General features: G+C 45.4%; 1 protein-coding gene across 1 annotated transcript in view; it reads left to right on the forward strand.

Moving 5' to 3' along the window:
- Positions 1–19,876, forward strand: part of Kiaa1217 (KIAA1217 ortholog) — a 241,203-nt gene that overhangs the window by 196,036 nt on the left and 25,291 nt on the right. The window contains exons 7-8 of the mRNA XM_090319023.1: positions 14,584–14,633; positions 18,125–18,291. Coding sequence (XP_090175149.1) covers positions 14,584–14,633; positions 18,125–18,291 — 217 coding nt within the window. The remainder of the gene's footprint in view (positions 1–14,583; positions 14,634–18,124; positions 18,292–19,876) is intronic.

The raw sequence follows: 19,876 nt of genomic DNA on the forward strand, positions 1-19,876 counted from the left end.
GGAGTGAATTCTGAACATTTCAGCCAGATTTCTTCCAAAACTATTCAGAACTAGATGACTGCTCCCAAAAGATATTTACAGTCACAAACATGGTAGAATTTGCATAATTATACTGCTAAATATATACATGCCATTTAAAATATAACTGCCCTAGCTAGTATATTAGCACAATTATACAGAAATTGGGAAAGGAATAAGAGAACATTCACATTCTTGGTAGGTTTTATTTATTTTTAAAAAATCTGAGTCCTATGTCAAAGAAAAATAATTTCAACAAGAACACCAGAAGCAATTACCAAAGCATAAAATTATAGCCCATTGTCTGGTTTATCCTATGACGTTATTTTCGAAATATTTAATCTGGGTAAGTATTTTTAAAGAGCGTTTCACCTTTTAAAAATCTAACTTCACAGGTACAGAAAATGCCAAACCAATTTCAGTTGCAATTTCATATTATTAAAAAGCAAATAAACCTGAGAGTGGTTTATATGAAACTCTCAGGAGAAATTTTACATCTAAGATGTGAAGCAGCAGAAACACAGGGGAGGCAGGGGAGGCTGCCACTCCGCCGCCTTTGAGCACTGCTGGATTTTCTACTGCTCCCGACAACCCTTCAGTGCCTTTGCCCAGAGATCTGCAGAGCATTAAGCATCAGAGAGAAAAAACGCTCTTTCTACATCCATTCTCAGGAGACACAGCAGAAGCTGGTTTGAAGGAACATGATTTTATAACCACTCTGTTGACATGGAAATTGCATCTCTAAAGACCTAAGTAATTTAATCTTTTTTTGGAGGGTGGAGGGCACTAGAGTTTGAATTCAAGGCCCTTTTGCTTGCTAGATAGGCACTCTTAACTCTCAGCCACACACCCCAGCACTCTTTTGTTTAGTTTTGTTGTTGTTGTTGTTGTTTATCAAATAGGGTCATACTAACTTTAGACTTCAGATCTCCTACTTCTGCCTCCCACTTAGATGAGATTACAGCTGTGCACCACACCTGGCTTGTTTGCTGAGCTAGTGCAGGGCTGTTTTGCTAACTTTTTTTCCTGGACTAGCCTTGACCCCTGATCCTCTCTAGTAGCTAGAGTTATAGGTATGTGCTCTGTTAATATTGCTGTGCCTTGTTGGCCTTATGCTCTGTTTTCAAGAAGTTGGTGTGTCTTTGCTTTTTAAAGGTATTTCAGTAAGCCTGTCACAATGGCAGGTTGTACCAAGAAGACTTGAAATTAGAGGTGTACGTCATAAAATCTGAATGAAAGGAGGTTATCCCTCCCAGAAAGCTGGGACAGGCACACATCACAAGCACACTGACTCACAACTTACTGACCGTTTACAAAGATGATCTTGGAGTGTGTAAGGATTTTCTCAGATGCCTCCCTTTCACTGAGCCTCTGGCCCCAGTGACTAGGAGAGAGTGACAGAGAGATAGTGCATCCAGAGTGGTTTCATCTTTCCTTGGCCACAGAATTACTTCGTTCAGGAGCATCATTACCTCTGTCCAGGACACCTAAAGAAACCCTGAAGGATCGCAGCATTCACTGGTGCTCTTTTGACTCACAACTGTAATCCTAGCTACTTGGGAGACTGAGACCTGAGGATTACAGTTCAAAGCCAGGCTGGGCAGGGAATGTCTATGAGACTGTTATCTCCAAACCATCAAAAAACTGAAAGTAGAGCTGTAGCTCAAGTGGTAGAGCACTAGCCCCAAGAGACAGTGCCTCTGAGTTTAAGCTATAAACAGAAAGAGCAGAGGATGGGAGAGAGAGAAACACAGGGAGAAGAAGGGAGGAAAGAAGGAAGGAAGGAAAAAAAATAAGGAAATACTCTAGGACATTTATGTCTTGCTATTCTGTTTGTAGTTTGGATCATATAATGTAAAATGCCTTTATAGAAATAACAAAATTCAAGCCAGGAGTTTGGCCTAGTGGTAGAGTGCCTGCCTAGCATGCACGAAGACCCAAGTTCAATTCCTCGGTATCACATACATAGAAAAAAGTTGGAAGTGGTGCTGAGGCTCAAGTGGTAGAGCTCTAGCCTTGAGAAAGTCCAAGGACAGTGCTCAGGCCCTGAGCTCAAGCCCAGGACTGGCAAAAAAAAAAAATGGAATCTCAGAAATAACAAAATTCAAGCGTGCTTACTGTAAAGCAATAAATTAATTCCTTATAAATGTGTGGCATTGCCAAGCTCTGTGGCTCACACCTGTAATCCTAGCTACTCAGGAGGCTGAGATCTGAGGATCTCAGTTCAAAACCAGCCCGGCCATTAAAGTCCATGAGACACTTATCTCCAATTAACCACCAGAAAATCTGAAGTGATGCAGTGGCTAAAGGGGTAGGGCGGTAGCCTTAAAGAGCTCAGGGACAACGTCCAGGCCCTTGACTGACAAAAAAAAAAAAAATGTATGGCATTATTCACGGCAAAGCAAGCTGCGCTCTCTCTGCCACCCTCTCCTAATCACAGTGTGTGGCTTTCCATATACTGAACTTGAGCTGATATCCTGTGTCCATTGTTGTGCACAGAAAGCTGATAAGTTCAGCGAATTAGGGGCCCTTGTCTGGGCCCTGTGTCTGGAGAAGCAGCCATGTGAGACCTTGCTGGGACATTTGAGGAGCAGCAGAGTTAGAGCCAGGAGCCCCTTACCTTTGGCCAATTAGGAAGGAAAAGGAAGAAACCTGCATGTACAAAGAAAGCCTTGGAGCTAACCAGTAGCTGTGTCTGTTTCAGATTATTTAGACTGTGTTCTCCTTTTACACCATTAAATGTGATTGTGTTGGTAGCTTTGAGGTCTGTTGGATTTTTGGCTTAGCAGTTGATCAGGTGCAAGTTTAAATTTAGGTTTATGTCATTTAAAAACATCTACTGTGACTGGGCAGACCTTTGAAGACTTTCTGAACTGTTTATCTTGCTAGAGAGCAGTGATCTGAGTAATCAAGAAAATGTATTTTTTTCCTTCTTACTTATGACCCACACCAGCAGTTCCCTGAGTGGTTGGCATCTCTCTGAAGCAGAGCTTTAGTAACCTGCTTGGGTCTGATGATTTGTTGTAGGGGGTTTCTCCTTAATCCTGCCTTACTCCCAGCAGTCAGACCTTGCTCTTACTGCCTTGGTTGGTCCAGTCACTCTGACCATTGTCCAGAGAGTCAATAACTTATGGTAGACTTCAAAGCCACCCTGACCAGGTTCAAATCTCCCTTCTAATACTTGTTAGCAGTTGGGGTCTTTGACAAATTATATTATATTTTCTTCATTTGTACTAACTACTGAGCAGGATAAATAAGGGTTAGAGGCATGGCTCAGATAGTAGAATACTTCTCTAGAAAGCTCAAGGACCTGGGCTCAAATCCCAGTGCTGCCAAACAGATAAATAAGTACCTGAAGGTCCATACTTGTACAGAGCATTCTACTACATGTTCATTAAAAAAAAATAAAAAAGATCCACAGAGATGTCTAGGACCAGGACTAATTGCCTGAGGAGACAGGGAGACCTATTTTTATATAATACCAGAAAACAGAAAAAGATGCAACTCCTGGGCTAAGAGAGTAAAACTAAAAGTAGATAGAGATAAATGTTTACTGAGTCCTTCCTTTGTATGTGACTGTGAAACTTAGATGTGTTCTCGTGCCCAGCTATTACCGTAAACATGAAAAACTCATTAGACCCATCTAGAGGTGTGCCGCAATGAAGTATAGGAAGCTTCTGAGCTCCCCAGGCTTACTGAACACCTACCATGTGGGATATCATTCTGGGCTTTTCTCTTGGCTTTGGTAATGCTAAAGGAAGATTCACACACTATTGAATCAACTTAATAACCATTGTTCCCCCTTCCTTTTGAGTACGCAGTTTGTTAGAGGCAACACAAGCTGGGCAAGGTGGCTCACACCTGTCATCCTGGCTTCTCAGGAGACAGCCATTGGGGTTCTCTTGCCATCCCCAGGTGACAGTGTCACCTGGCAATGAAGGCAGAAGGAAGGCAGCAACTCCCAAAGGCTTACGTTCCGGGGTGGCGGGAAGAATCTCTTCCCAATGTTTGAAAGTCCAGCTGGGAAGTTAGAACACGATTTCCTTTGAAAATAATAGGACTAATAGTACATTGTAGGTTACAGAGGCTTCTGTGCCAGCTGGAGACCCAGCCACCACTTATCACAAGCCCCAAACAATGCAAGAACAAGTAAACCTTCCAATTACAAGGCTGCCACCATGCACTGCTCCTGCATAATTAATTCCAGTGTAGTGATGCAGACAGTAGTTGATAAGAATTTAGAAAAGACAACCCTCTCCCGAAGCTGTACTGATTAGAGAGGATTTGTCAGCTGGTCAAGATTGTCTTGCATGGGAGGTATGCACATAATAAGGGGGAATAAATTATTAGGGAAGGCAGACCGGAGTTTATCCAGAATTTGCTGGATTTCTCCATTCCTGTGCAAATGGCATCATGGTTATTTTGCCAGGCTGAGAAATCAGGCACCTGCCAACAAATTAAACTATTGCTTCATTCACAGGACTATGCCTTTATAGGCAAGTAATATTTGCGAGTCATTTCTTCGACTTCTGAGTTCAGGTAAGAGATGTGTGATAAACTGACATTTATGATGCCTGCACTACTTTTGCTTCAAAGACTTAGAATTCAAAGTCTAGAATAGCAAAAAAAGGACCACCACAAGGTCATTGTTTCTTTCTTTCTTTCTTTCTTTTTTATTTGTAGGACTAAGGTTTGAACTCAGGGCCTCATTCTTGTGAAGCAGGTACTTACAATTTGAGCCATGCCATTAGCCCATTTTTGCCTTAGTTATTCTCCAGAGTCTTGTGGTTTTGCCCAGGTGGCTTTAAGCTGTGATCTTACTACCTAAAGCCTCCCTCAAGCTGGGATGAGAGGCATACACCATCAGACCTGGCTTATTGGTTAAGATGGCATCTAAGTCATTTTTTCCCCAGGCTGCTTTCAAACAACATTCTTGGCAATCTCAGCCCCCTGAGTAGCTGGGATTACAGGTGAGAACCACTATGCCCTGCCCCTGTAATTTAAGCCACTTTCTCAAAGGGGGAAAAAAACATCTGTCACAAATATGGTTAAACTGTGCCTCTCTCTGGAATATTCATGGGTCGCTGTCAATCAGAAGCCTTAATTCTGAAACCAGAAAGGAAACCGGAGTTGCCTAATGGCTGTGAGATCAGATAATCTCCCTTGCTCACCCCCTGGAATGTCTTCAAAGGGAAGTCAGAGTTAGGCAAAGATCCAGCCTCCATGAAAGATGGCAAGAGCAGCTCAATGGGGAATCAGCCTGGCAGCCACCCAGGCTGAAGGTAGGACTGGCCTCAGAAGGCCGAGCTTCTGCACGCGACCACCCCTGCCTGCTGATGCCCACACCACACCGGCCTCTCTCCTCAGCCTATCTGTTAGCCATCATGGAATTTATATTTATCCTTACTAGAACTCAGGACTTTATTTTTCATGAATAATGTGATTCACAACTATAGACAGGTGTAAGCATTAATTCTAACTTCCCAGGTCTTAGTTAGCCACTTTGTGCATGTAATCTAAGCACGTCTATCCTTCCCCCGTTTACCCCTTCAGACGAGTAGGAACCTTGAAGAAGATTGTCTAAGCACTTCACTTTACAGATAGCACAACAGCAGAGATATCTTAGGGGTGCCAGGACTGGGGCTTCTCTGTTCTTCATGCCATCTCCATTTTTTTATTTATTATTTCTTGTTTTGCTGTTAAGGCTTGAAATGAGTGCCTCAGGCTCTTGTGTAGCTTTTCTTTTTGCTTACATTGATGCTTTACCATTTGAACTACAGTTCTACTTCAGGCATTCGGGTGGTTCATTAGAGGTTAGAGTTGCACAGACTTTCCTGCTTAGGCTGGCTTTGAACCACAACATTCAGATCTCAACCTCCTGAAGAGCTGGGATTATAGGTATGAAAGCCCAGTACCCTCGATATTTTTTTGCCTTTGTACTGAAGGTCATGTGTCCCTATTTCTTCCATCATGCCCAAGTAACTAAGAAGATAAGGTGAACAAACCTCAAACTCATCAGAGAAGCCACATGTAGAAAACACCCTCCTTCCTTCCTATGTGTCTTAGCTTATTTCTTTGGTGTCCAACCTAAGATCGTACAGGTCACAAAGCAGGCAGAAACCAGGTGCAGGGGCAGGTGCCTGGACTCCTGGCTACTTCAGAGGCTGAGGCAGGAGGATGTGTTCAAGGTCAGCCTGGGATATATAGCAAGACCCTATCTCAAAAAAAAAAAAAAAAGGAGGGACGAGGGCTTATTTCACAGCCCAGTAAGCACTATCTTCATGGTTTCTGACACTGTCTCTCACTAGAAGGTGAGTGGTACACTAGAGAGTGACAGAAAGGCTATTCCTGCCACCTTGAACCTGTACAAAAGTGAGCAGTTACCCCCCAGAGTATGAAAGATTCCCTCAGGGAAGAAAAAGAAAAGGCAAAGTGGGTGATTTCATGTTGGCTGGCTATGGGGAGGGAACAGGAAGTTCAGAGCCTCACCCCAGCCATGAGTCACCCAAGCAGGCAGCTCAGAGCCACCGCACTGAGCACTGCCCGGGGAGCCTGTAGGCGTCCCCAAGTCTCTGCCATGCTGGGTTAGGCTCCATGTCCTAGGCTGGGGCCTGGGGTTGGCCACTTCTACTTCCCACATGTTCTGAGCACTTTAAAGGAAATTAAATACAGAGTGGTTTGTGAACAGGAATGGTCCCTTCTGTCAGTAAGTCTTACTGACATGAAGCTAGTTGCTGGCTAGTGGGGCGGTCACTCCCATCTGAACATGCATTGAATCCACACCTGTGACTCGGAACCATCTCCTGTTCCCAGCCACAGCGGCCTGCACAGAAAGTGAGCTGTGAAACAGATGGAAGGCCACTGCAGGGATCACAGGTGCCTTGCTCTACAAGGAAGAAAGCTGTTGGAGCGCAGAAATTGATTGGGCGCCTCAGGATGTAGGCCTGGGTGTGGCCGAGCTGTGACTTACTTGCCCCGCCTGCCATAGCTTTTCTTTCTGGTTGTTTTTGTGGTTTAAGAATCAAAGGGCTGGGAGTTTGGTCTAGCGGTAGAGTGCTTATCTAGCATGCATGAAGACCCGGGCTCGATTCCTCGGTACCACATACATAGAAAAAGCCAGAAATGGTGCTGTGGCTCAAATGGTAGATCTCTAGCCTTGGGAAGGCCCAAGGACAATGCTCAGGCCCTGAGTTCAAGGCCCAAGACTGGGGGAAAAAAAAAATCAGCTGAGGGCTGGTGACCTCATTCCGTAATTCTGGCTGTTTAGGAGGCTAACCTCTGGAGGATCCTCATTTGAAGTCAATACAGGAAGAAAAGTTTGCTAGACTCCAGCTGCAAAAGAACCAGTAAAATGCTAGGCTGGAGGCATGACTCAAGTGCTAAGAGTGCCAGCCTACAAGCACAAGGCACTTACTTCAAGCCCCAGCACTGGCCAAAAGGGAAAGGGGAAAAAAAAGATTACAGAGAGAATGAGAAGGAGGACTATGAAGCCAGGTAGAAAGTCTTGCACTTCTATAAGTCTTAAATGAAATTAATTTCCATGGTGGATACTCATTTGACAGCAGTAGGAAGAAGACATGGGAGACTCTGAGTCCTCTGTATGTGTTCAGTTTTTGTTACTGTAACAAAATACCTGAAGTAAACAGCTTAACTGGGGTGAAGGGTTTTTTTTTCTCTTTGGGCTTGTGTGCGACTATTTACTAAGGCAGGATCCCGTGGTAGAGCAGCCCTGTCGGTATATACCATGCAGACAGAGAACAAAGAGAGTTCACATGCAGTGGGCATTCCAGTATCTCCCTGAAGAGTACATATATCCAATAACCCAATTTCCTTTTGTGACACCCCCACAACTTCCTAAAGACCCCACCACTTCTCAGTGTTGCAACAGAGGATGGGAACTAAGTGTGTAGCCCAAAGGCCTTGGGGAAACATTCAAGATTCAAACATTATAATCTCCAACTGTTCCGAACAGTGCCACTCCTCATGCACCAGCTTCCTGGTTTGAACTTGGAGGTTTTTCTCCCTTTGAGATTTCATACTTGTGTCTTCTTCCTTGAGCTTTCTTCCCCCAAACCCAAACATCTACCTGATGGATTCTTGTCCAACCTCAGACCATTGCCCAAAAACAGAGAGGCTCAGGGAGGCCATTTCTGACTATCTGCCTTCTCTGTCCTTTCTCCCGTGTCAGTCTGTAACCAGTGAAGAAACCACAGGGATGCTAAGAAAATGCAAGTCTCTGTGCATCTTTTTTTTTAAATAGCACACATTCCTCCATCACATTGAGAGTCAGAAGCCCCTCGTGTGGCCCACATGTGGGGAAAATGCACTTGCCAGCTGGCCTGAAACCATTCTTGACTCATCCCTGCTGCTCTGGGCAATAACTAATAGTTCCCTCTTTCACTTGGGAAAGCATCCTTTTCAAGATAAATTCTTGGACCTCCACCCCTCATGAGCCTCACAAGGCCAGCCCTTTCCTACCCTCTGGCATCAGCTGCTATGCCTTCTCTTATTCTCTTCCTTTAGTTTAGGTCATTATTCCAAAGTCATTTTCTCCCTGATTCGCCCCCCCCCCCTTGCTACCCTAAGATGAAAACCCTCTTCTTCTTCAATGCCTTTCGCTGACTTCGTTTTTCCCCTTCTTATTCTTTGGTGTCCCAAGTTTTATTATTATTCATTTTGCTTATGTTGAAGAGAACAATAAGTCTCTGTAGGGGCAAAGATTTCCATCTATTTGGTGAGCTTCTGAGTCTTCAGTTTCTAGAACACTGTCCAGTCTGTAGTAGGTAAAGCACAAATGTTAGTTGAATTCATGGAGGAAAGAGAAGTCACACCTCTGATGAGTAACAGTCAGAGCCCAGATCTAGGTCAATGTCTGCTCTATGTTTCTGCTATGAGGAATTTGTTCAGTGGAAAGGTTTAGTGCTGCTACTCTTTTGGCTCTTGCCTTCTTGGGACGCCATCATACTTGCTTTGTTCTTGCTCTCCTTCTGGCTACCATGCTTTACCAGCATGCTTCCTGCATCAGGACTTGCTCTTCCTGGCTCACTGTCTTGTCTTACCATCTGAGAGCATTTTGATGACAGTGCTCAGTATATAAGAAACCCAAGAATGCTGGCAGAGTATATAGCCTCGTCCTCCTTACTCATCCTTCAGGTCATCTGAAATCTGGGATTAAGGAGAATTATTTTGGCAGCATAGACCCCGGGGACTTATCACCGTGCCCAGCCAAAGTAGTTGAAGTGAGCTGAAGTTGATATGGGTCACTGAATTTCTTCTCCTGCAGTTTATTTAGAAAATAACCAGTGCCACCTACAGGTCAGTGACGAGCTATCAGAGATCAGGGCCCCCATCATTTCCTGTCATATCCTCTTGGCAACTTTCATCCTCTCAAGGCCTCTGTGTACTTAGGAAGAAAGAGTGCCACTGCTTTTTCTCTAGATCTATGTAAATAGGGTCCCAGTTTTGCCTGTTTTTTTCTTTAAACAGGAAACATATATGGATATATACCTCATGTGAAGAGTTTAAGAACGTATCATGGCAAACTTGGAAAGCCCTGTGAAAATGCCCCTGGGGATCCATCCCAGACCCGAGGCAGTCCCTGGCTGCTTTTTTAAACTATATGTAAGATTTTTCCCAGAAAATCAGAGTACTTGGACCCCAGTGTTTTGTTGAATTTATCTGAAAACAGCATCTGTAATTACTCTGGGCTTTCCTTCCCCTCCCGCATCATAGAACCATGGCATGGACAAACAAGGCCACAGCACAGCTTCATCACTGTTCAGTTTTTGAAAATGCCTTTGGCTTTGCCAAGACTAAAAAAGTTAAGTTCAGTTCGATTTTTCCCAGAGGGAAAGCTGATATTGTGAGAGGAAACCATAGTTTGGGGACAATGACACTTTTCCTCTGACATGCCCACGGCAGCCAGCATGGCATCCAGCATAGCACCCCGCAAATGGTATGCGCTCAGGTATCTCTGTTGACTGGTGTGTGAACATTTCTCACTTTCTGAGAGCGGAGAGCTGCTGGGGAGGCAGTTAGGCTCATCGCCCAAGGCAGTACAAAAGTATGAGACCCTGTCTGAAAACCTAACTGAAAGAGGCAAAAGGGTGAAAGATAGTAGAACTCTTCACTAGCAAGCTGGAGGCCCTGTGTGTAATGTGTAATCCACTTGTCATGTTATCATAGAAGGAGGGGAGGGCAGGGAGAGAGGGAGGGAGGGAAGAAGGAAGAAAGGAAAAGAGAGAGGGAGGAAAGGGGAGAAGGGGGAGGGAAGGAAGGAAAAGTAATGTAAATGGGGTCACTGATTTAAAATATTTGACGCAGTGGTCTCCAGCAGGGTGGACACATTGCTTTGTCTTCAAAGACAAACACAAGGTCACAGGAAAGCAGTGGCTACTTTAGTGTGGGACCCATTCTTTCTCTAGTATCAAATTGATTTTTTCTTTTGTACATTTGGGCCTGGAAATTCATTAAGTCAAGCTGACTTGTGGCACAAAGAAGACTAGTTCACTATACCAACTAGTCACATAAATGTGGTTATGGAATGATACAAGGTGGCTTATGAAATCATCTCAACAGTAATTACAGCAGTCCTATGATGCCTTTCAACCGACTGACATTGGCAACAGTCACCCTAAGCATCTTTAATATTCTGATGAGAATCACACAAAATTACCACTGCAATAAAATGACAGGGTTGTATTTAATTTCTTCCACTGCATTTCTTTTATATTTTCCCCTTCAACATTAAAACATACTTCATAACATTTCATCCCGGGAGAAGGCTGCGTAAGTTTCCAGTTCTATAATATAGTTAAACCATAAAATTGTTTCCAGATTACCAACCATGAAATGGAAAGACAATCTTATTTATGAACTTATAAATCAGATAATCTCCCTCAAATGAATCCTGAAACCAGAAACACTTTTGTAATTAATCAGGAGGAGAAGAGTTTTCATATTATCGTGTGTCAAAGGAGATATCTTTCTGCAAATGGCTTTGGCTGATGGTGAGTGGGATGTGTGGTTGGTAGGGGCTGCCATGTAGCCTCCGTGCTCACTAGTCCAGCTATTCTGGGAGAGGACAAAAGAGCATAGCCTCCTTCCACAGACAAGCCCAAATGTTTGATCTCCAAGAGTGATCTGTCTGGCTTGAATTTGGGGCCTGAGCAGTGTTCCTTAGCTTTTTCACCTACAGCTTAAACTATACCCCCGCTTTAAACTTTTTGCTGAATACTTGGAGATAAGAGTCTCACAAACTTTTCTGCCTGGCTGGGCTCCAGCTGTGAACCTCAGATGTTAGCCTTCCAAATAGTTAGGATTATAGGTGAGAGCCACTGGCACCCAGACATCCTTCCTGATGGCCTGCCAGTGAATGACACAGCCTGGGAAAGACCACCCTGGGAGGGTTCGTGTCCCAAGCACAGCTGCTAAAAGGCAAATCAAGAGCCTGGATTGGACTAGACATAGCGCCTTTCCTCCAAATCACTCAAGCTGCAGCACAGTCATCGCAGGCAGTTCCACAAGGGTGTCTAGACCAGCCCTGAAGAATGTGGGAATGGAATGCAATTAAGGAATGTCTTTCCCAAAGTCTTCAAATCATTATCTCAGGAAATCCTAGGGGAGAAGCCAAGTTACCTAATGAGCCAAGAAAGGTGTCAAAGGCAAGTTGGAAAACCTGTTGTCTCTCTGCTGTAAAAGACAAAGCCCAGACGGTGACCTTCTGCAATTCTAGTCACACGGATAGCCAGGTGAAGATAATGGGTCCAGAGTTATTCTTTGTTTCACTTTGGCTCTCGGTGCCAGTGCTTTCCTTTGTTGAACAAGGTAATGAAAACTGTTGAGGAACCCGAGGCATTAGAGAGAACACTGCCCCCTGACCTCCCCTGGAGTCCCAGGATTCCCTTCTGCCCTGGGCCTCTTAGCAGACTCCGAGGAGAAACCAGATTAGTCTTTGCACTTGCTAGGATGGGGTAAGCTGGAAGACTTATAGCCTTGAATGCACCTTTTGTCTTAGCGTCATGAGTTTGATTTCAAGCACTGTGGCAGACAGAGTGAGCTCCTGGGAAGTACAGAAGGTTGCTGGACAACTTTTACTCAGTCCTGGGCCTATCCCCAGAGAGGTTATTCATTTCCAGTCTGTGTGCATCCCTATCATCCATAGAACACAGTGAGGTCACCCTGCACCCATGGCTTCTGAGATATTGTTGCAAGTTGGGCGGTCCATACATCTTGTATTTCTGAAGGGATTTTAGTACCTTGCTTTCCTAATTTGAATTTCTAACTAACCTATTTTTTTTTTGACATGTTATTGGAAGAGAAATCTAGAAGCACATGTGTGACTGAAGATGCTCTCTGCTCAGGGGTTTAGCTTGCCTGAAACGCCTGAACCATTTGTAGTCTCTCCATAGAGATGAGTTTCCACACTCCATGTTGGAAATATTTTCCTTCTACCCTGTTAGCACAGAGAGGTCGGACCATCAACACTCAATTGTTGGATGGCATGTTTTTTCCCCTTTGCTTGATTTCCAGTCATTAACTATCCAGATTCCATTACGTGTACCCAAGAGACTATTCTGTGATGACATGCCCACTTTGTTTCTTGTTTTGGGTGTTTTTTTTTTAACTTCTTTTTTTTGTCAGTTGTGGGGCTGGAACTCTAGGCCTGGGCTCTGTCCCTGAGCTCTTCTACTTCAGGCTAGTGCTCTACCATTTGAACCACAGTGCCACTTCCAGCTTTCTGGTGGTTAATTGGAGATAGCCTCACATACTTCCCTGCCAAGGCTGGCGACATGCCCACTTTAAACCACAGAAAACAGAGCATCCTGAAGTTGGCATATGTAACTGAATCATGAAATTAAACTTAGCATTTCACAGGGTGTAGAAGGTTATATTTCAGATGTAAAACTCAAGGCCCTATCACTTGAGAATGTTCTCCATTGCTGCGAAGTTATAAATCCCTGTACACCATCTATCAGTCTCCCCTCTCTTTTTTTCCTGTTTTTAACTACTAAGTATGTCTAAGTGAGTTCACAGGGAATGACAGGCGATATACTGCTCTTCTTAGTCCCTTATGCTATTTTTAGAATGTAGGGGAAAAACAGCAATTGGACTGTGAACGTCCATTGTATGGAAGCCAGAAATGTGAGCCCATTTCAAATGCCTGTTGTATCACCAGAAAGCCTGAAGAGAGAGAGGTACCATTTCTGTCTGTGGTGATAGCTCTAGGGTGCTTTGTTTCTATTTTTTATTAATGCCTTGGGATGGTCCTGTTGTTAGGGATTTTTGTTTTCTTGTCTGACCCTGTAAACTCCTCCAAATTAAAGTTTCGTGGCATTGGACTGAGCGTCTGCTATTCTCAAACACATGTTTTTGTTCCTAGTCTTGACATGACACAGTTATTGTGGGTTGCCCCTGGGCCATGAAACACTACATGTAACTACGTATGAAGCACACATCATCATCACTCATGCCAAAAACCTGAAGCCTCTGAGCTGAGAACAGCTCAACAGCATGTGGGGAGTACAGTACCAGCCCTGGGACACCACTGGTTCCTGAAACAAGCCATTTGTGCAAAGTAAAATAACAAACACAATGCAGGAAAGCTCATAGATGCTCGGTGTGTGCACAGAATGGTTTCTGAGGAAGGTGTGGTTTTCATGTCCCCAGGAGACCTCTGCTGGCCTGGCAATGCCTTTCTTGTGAGGCCAACAGCCTGATAGGCAGCTCTGATTTTGGACTCTTGAGCTCAAGCCAAGGATTTGTGGGCTCCTCGGGGTTGGGATAAACTTTGGTGGCCTGCTAGGGTGGTACCTTTTTATCACACTTAAGTAGATCATTCACCGATATAAACCAGTCTAAAAGTCAACGGAGGTTTAACAAACAATTCTCTTGTTTTCCAGAGAAAGGATGCAAGCCATGGAGAAGCAGATTGCTAGTTTAACTGGCCTTGTCCAGTCAGCGCTTTTTAAAGGGCCCATTACAAGTAGTAGCAAAGATGCATCTAGGTAAAATAAATAAATAAATATGAAAAAAGCAAGCCATCGCACTTCAACAGTGATTCAACCTGTTCCTCTTTAATCATTAAGGTGGTTCAGTCATTCAAATTCATTTCCTCATAATCATTTCAAGGCTGAAAATATTCTTGTCTCTCCAAATCAGGGAGGTGGTTGGTTTTTGTTGTTGTTGTTGTTATGCTTGTTTTTGTTTGTTTTCCTTCTGGTAATTCTTGGACCAAGGTAACACTTTGGCCTAAGAAAGATAAATGGGCTTCTCAGTGCATGGGGCTTCATGGACCATCAGCTAGCTGCACGGCGCCTGCCATCACGCACGTGCACAACTGCCACCAGCCACATCACACTTGTGCTCCCTCCGTCCCAGTGTCAGCTCACATTTGGGGAGCCTTTTCCATCTTGGCTGTTGTGTGCTGAAGCCCAGTGTCCTCGTGGCTTACTTAGTCTCATCATCACTGTTCCATGCTTAGAGCGATGAGTGTGAGAGGCAGAGCGGAAAAGGTATTTGGGCATGAGGACTATACATAGCTGACTCTCTTTTTTTTTAATCCAGTGAGAAAACGCTGAAAACCACAGGCAACAGAAGCCACACGGAGAGTCCTGGTGAGTATGGAGAGGGGTTAGGAGCTTGAGGAAGCCTGTGGGTGCAGCGTGGCTGGCCTTTCCTGCATCCCTTGTGTAACTCTGCCCTGTCTCCAGCTCCTGCTGATGTTCAGATGCCACTTCTAGTCATTAATTCTGGGGGCAAAAGCATTGCCCTCTTCCTTCTGTTTTCAGTTATCTGTTCATTTATTCATGCAGTCATAAGACATGGGTGTGCCTGGTCCTGGGGTGGGGGCAGTGGATGCACTAAGCACACAGGCCTGGCTGCCTGAACTTTGAATCTGGGGAAGTTGGATATGGGTCAGGTAATTTTATGTGTGTTGAGAAGAGCAGAAAATGCTATAGATCTCCTAATTTGGGGGTGCTGCATCTCTTAGTTTTGTTCAGCCTGGACTTTGCTCCAGCCCTCGCTGAGGACCCCTTCTGCAGCTTTTGCTCAGAGATCAGTACACAGCTTGGTCATCACTGGAGAGTTACTTCATGGCAATTGCTAAACTTACCTTTAGAATGATTGCCAGTTCATTCTGGGGGATATTCCTTCCCTATTTTGTTATTGATGATGAATGTAGGGGGATGGAGGGAACTTCCTAAAGCTAAAAGCTTCCATCCCTGAGAAACTGAGCCTGAAGTAATTCATATCTAGTACCTATTCATCGCTGCATGCTGATTTCCACTTTGGTTGTTCAAAAGAAGAGGAGCCATATAATGAGAGCTGCTGCGTGCACAGCATGAGGCTGGATATTTCCAGGAATTGCCCCATGAGCTCCTAAAGGGCCAGCTATCATTTTTATTCTCACAGTCCTGATAAAGGCACTGAATACATGTACTCTCACACAATCCGTGTCAGCACAGCCCCTGTCTGCCATGGTGTTTCAGTCTTCCATGGGAAGATACTCCGGCCCCTTGAAAGATAGAGAAGTGGTTTTATTTCTTCATTTGGAAGTTCTTCCTGAGCAAGGTAGAAGAAGCAAGTGTCATTTCTTTGAATCTGTTTGTCAAAGTGGAGTCAGAAGTTGAGGGGACAGGCAGTGACCCTGAGGACGCTGGGAGCTTTCTGTTCTGGCAGTGCATTTTGTTCCCCAGGCCTCTGCCAGGTTTGCTCCTTTTTCTCCCAGCATGTCCAGGTTAGACATTGTCACCCCACTAGCCTTGCACAGCACCCAGACAGAGAATCCTTCCAGAATCCTAGGACACAAGCTCCAAGATAGGAATTATTACTCTGTGATGGAGATAAATAAACAGAATTGTCTACACAGTCAAGACATTCAACTGCCAAAAGTAGCAGAGAGGGAAACCCAGACTTTCTGGTCATGTGAGAAATATACCCTTTACTTTAGATAAAGAATGGATGGGATTTCCAGTTTAAAACATAAGGGCCGGGAGTTTGGCCTAGTGGTAGAGTGCTTGCCTAGCATGCACAAAGACCCGGGTTCAATTCCTTGGTACCACATACATTAAAAAAAAAAGCCAGAAGTGGTGCTGAGGCTCAAGTGGTAGAGTTCTAGCCTTGAGAAAATCCAAGGACAGTGTTCAGTCCCTGAGCTTAAGCCCAGGACTGGCAATACACACACACACACACACACACACACACACACACACACACACACGTGTGTGTGTGTGTGTGTGTGTGTGCTGGGCACTGATATCCATGCCTGTGATTCTATCTACTCAGAGGTCTGAGATCTTTAGATTGCAGTTCAAAGCCAGCCTAGGCAGGAAAATTTGTGAGACTCATCTCTTTAGCCAGCAAAAACTCAGAAGTAGAGGTGTGGCCCAAGTATGCCAGCCATAAGTAAAAAACCCAAACAAGAGTGAGTTTTTTCAAGCCCCAGTACACACACACACACACACACACACACACACACACACACACACACACACACACGGTGTACTATATGTGCTATTCTGTGCCTTGTTCACTGAATGCGCATGACCCTACAATGAAGATGTTGTTATTCATATTTTATATGGAAAGAAGTTATTTGTTCACTCCCACAGAGCTAATAAGAAGGACAGCTTAAGAGCCTGAGATCTGAGGATTTGGGCTCGAAGAAAGTCCATGAGGCTCTTATGTCCAATTAATAGTAAATCAAGTGGTAGAGCACTAGACTTGAGCAGGAAAGTTCAGGGGCAGTCCTTAGGCTCCGAGTTCAATCCTCAGGACTGCCACACACACATACACACACGCACACACACACACACAAAAAAAAAAAAGAAAGGAAGAAAGGAATGCAACAAAGAGGGAAGAAGGGTGGGAAAGAAAAGAAAAAGACAACCAAGTTGTGTCAAAGCCCATGTTTTCATCACAACAAGGTACACAAAGTATCAGAAGTGTGCTTGCTAAGATTCTGACTGAGATTTAAGTGACCAATATGAAATTTCTGGCAAAGGTGAAATATAGAACAGAAGAATGTTCTGAGATGAACTTGAATCTCCTTATCCCTCATCGCCTCTTGAGAAGAAAGGAACAGAATAAGACCAGATGCCAGGTCTTGGGACTCTAAACTGAGCTAGGGCCTAGTGGGAGGTCAACCACAGATCCACCTCCATCCTGAATCTAGACCTCTGGTCTCCCTAGCTGTCACCTTGCCTGCCCTCTGCAGCTGCTGAGACTCTGGATGGGCAGGGCAGTTCTTGCAGCACTCTGCTGGGAGAGTGCCCCTGGCTAAAGGCCCTTAGCCTCCCTGGGTGTGCCTGGCTGCCAGACACAGATTATTGCATATGCAGGCCTACACACCCATTTCATAGGTAAGGGTAGGGCAAAGAAAGAGATGAAATTGCTTGCCCTAGATCACTTGGGAGAGTGGATTTTGAGACTGCCTTCTGAGTTCTAAGGCAAACCAGGAGTGGGTAAGTGAGTGGTAACATAGAAGGAGCTTTGGGGACACCAAGAAGAGGCAATGCACACGACCTGCGTTAAGGCCATGGCTATGTGGATCTGAGATGATGCAAGGAGCCAGGATGTGAAAGACCTGCAGAGGAGTGATCTCTCTAGAAAGGGGATTCCACATCTCATGTGAAGAAGGCAAGCCAGGAGGGAGGGAGAGACAAGGGAAAGGGGAGAAGAGAAAAAGGGAAAGAAGGGGAGAAGAATGGAGGGAGAAAATAAGAGAGGAGGGATAGAAGGAGGGAGAAAGGAAGGGAGGGAAGGAGGGGAAAAGAGGGAGAGTGAAAGCAGAAGGAGGAAGAAGAGGAGGAAAGTGGGAGACAGGAGGAAGGGAGAGAGGGAAGGAGTGAGGAAAGAAGGAAAAAAGAGAGGGAGGGAGAGAGAAGATGGAATGGAAAGGGAGATGAACAGTAGAGTGGAAAGAGGAGTAGGAGAGAGGGAGGAGAGGGAAAAGAGCTTCCTTGACCCGCCACCATGCCACGTCTAGCTGCTGAGCTCTGGTGTCCTCTCATTGTGTGACTGCTGGCTTGCATACTGTTAGGGGGTAGTGGGGATCTCACAGCTGACCCCTGTGTCCTTAAGCCCTCTGCTGCTCTTTCCTCAGGAGCTGTCCAGGCATCTGGAGGGAAGAATCTAGGCAGCCTGGAGTCCACGGGACCTCCCAGCCAGCCCCTGCCTGCCAGCCCCTCAGCCATGCACACGAGCCTGCTGGACATGAGACGAGGTGTGGCGGAACTGCGGCTCCAGCTGCAGCAGATGAGGCAGCTCCAGGTAACCCTCGTGGGCCTGTCCTCTGCCCTGCCTGGCCTGCTTTCTCCTGCCACGACCCACAACGGCAGCAGCTCTCCAGGCCCTTCCCCTGCCAGATAGTCTGTAACAGCTGCCTTAAGCTGTGCCTGCTTTTCAGAAGAAATAAAACCCCATTGGATCTCTGCTTCCACAGAGGAAGGAGCCAGTGAAGGGGGAGGGGGTGGATTTAGGATGCTTCCGAGAGCCTAGAGTGTGACGGTGATGGTGATGATGTGTAAGGAACTATGATATGCTTAGAACCATGAGTTGACAATAGAAGGTGATTTCATAACAAGTGTTTATTCTGGGGGGTTTGTGGAGATAAACATCTGCATTTCATTTGCATAGTGTATTCCAAGTGTTCCTGCCTTCCTCTACTGCTGATGAATGACCAGGGCAACGGGGGGGGGGGGGGGGGGGGGGGAGGTGACCCATCGTGCCACAAACCCTGATCCACACATCCTGAATCATTGGGACCTAAGGAAGGGCCTGTCTCTTCAGGAGATACTCAGGCTGCACCTTATGGCAGCCTCGTGCCCACTGTGGGCTGCTTTTGGCAACATCTGGGCCCAGAGGATAGTCCTGGCTTAGAATGTACGCAGACATCTCCATAAAGCTCTCTTCAAGCTACTGAGGACCAAGTTCTCAGTACCCACAATGGCACAATGGTGCAGTTTCTTTAGCCCAAGGGATGCAAGCTCTTGTGCCCCTTGGCAGACTAGTGACAAATCTAACATTGTATATCCCTCCCTCCTCCCCCCCACACCCCAACTAAGCCAAAGAAGTGGCTTTTGGCTTGCGCTCTGTCTACCAAAAGACCACACCAAAAAAAGGAGCCAGGAGTGGTATAGCCACCTATACTTCCAGCACTCAGGAGCCTCAGGTGGGAGGATGGAGAGGTTGAGCCCAGCTGGGACTACATAGAGAGAATCTGCTTTAAAATGTAAGTGAGGAATCCGGGTGAGGTGGCTCATGCCTTTAATCCTAGCTACCCAGGAGGCTGAGATCTGAGGATTGCAGTTCAAGGACAGCCCTAAAGACTGTGAGACTCTTATCTCCAATTAACCACTAGAAAATGGGAAGTGATGCTGTGAGGCTCAAGGGGTAGGGTGGTAGCCTTGAGCTGAAGAGCTCAGGGCCAGCGCCCAGGCCCAGAGTTCAAGCCCCATGACAGACAAAAAAAGAAAAAGAAAAAAAAATGTAGGTGAGGGAATTGTTCCCTGAGGCCCTGGAATGGGCCAGAAGGTGCCCCTGCTCAGTTCTCCGATCTTTCTGTCTCTGCAGTCATGCCCTGGACATCTAGGACAGTGGTGCATATTTAAGTCACAGTGTGAAGTTCCTTCCCCTCCCTTACACGTGCTTCTCTTTGCATCGCAATCTTTAAATAATAGTTCCTTTGCTGTGAGATGGAGCATTTAAGTTGGTTTAGGGCTGTATGTGGACAAATGTCCAGACAGTAATGTGACAAGTGAGGTCACAAGGAGGGACCAGGACAAACTGGCTCCAGCAGAAAGTAACTCAATTCCTGATAGAGGCCTAGGCCTCTCTTCTACGTGGAAGCTACAAA

Source organism: Megascapheus bottae, chromosome 26 (assembly GCF_031878675.1).
Source record: "Megascapheus bottae isolate mThoBot1 chromosome 26, mThoBot2.hap1, whole genome shotgun sequence".
NCBI classification, from domain to species: domain Eukaryota; kingdom Metazoa; phylum Chordata; class Mammalia; order Rodentia; family Geomyidae; genus Megascapheus; species Megascapheus bottae.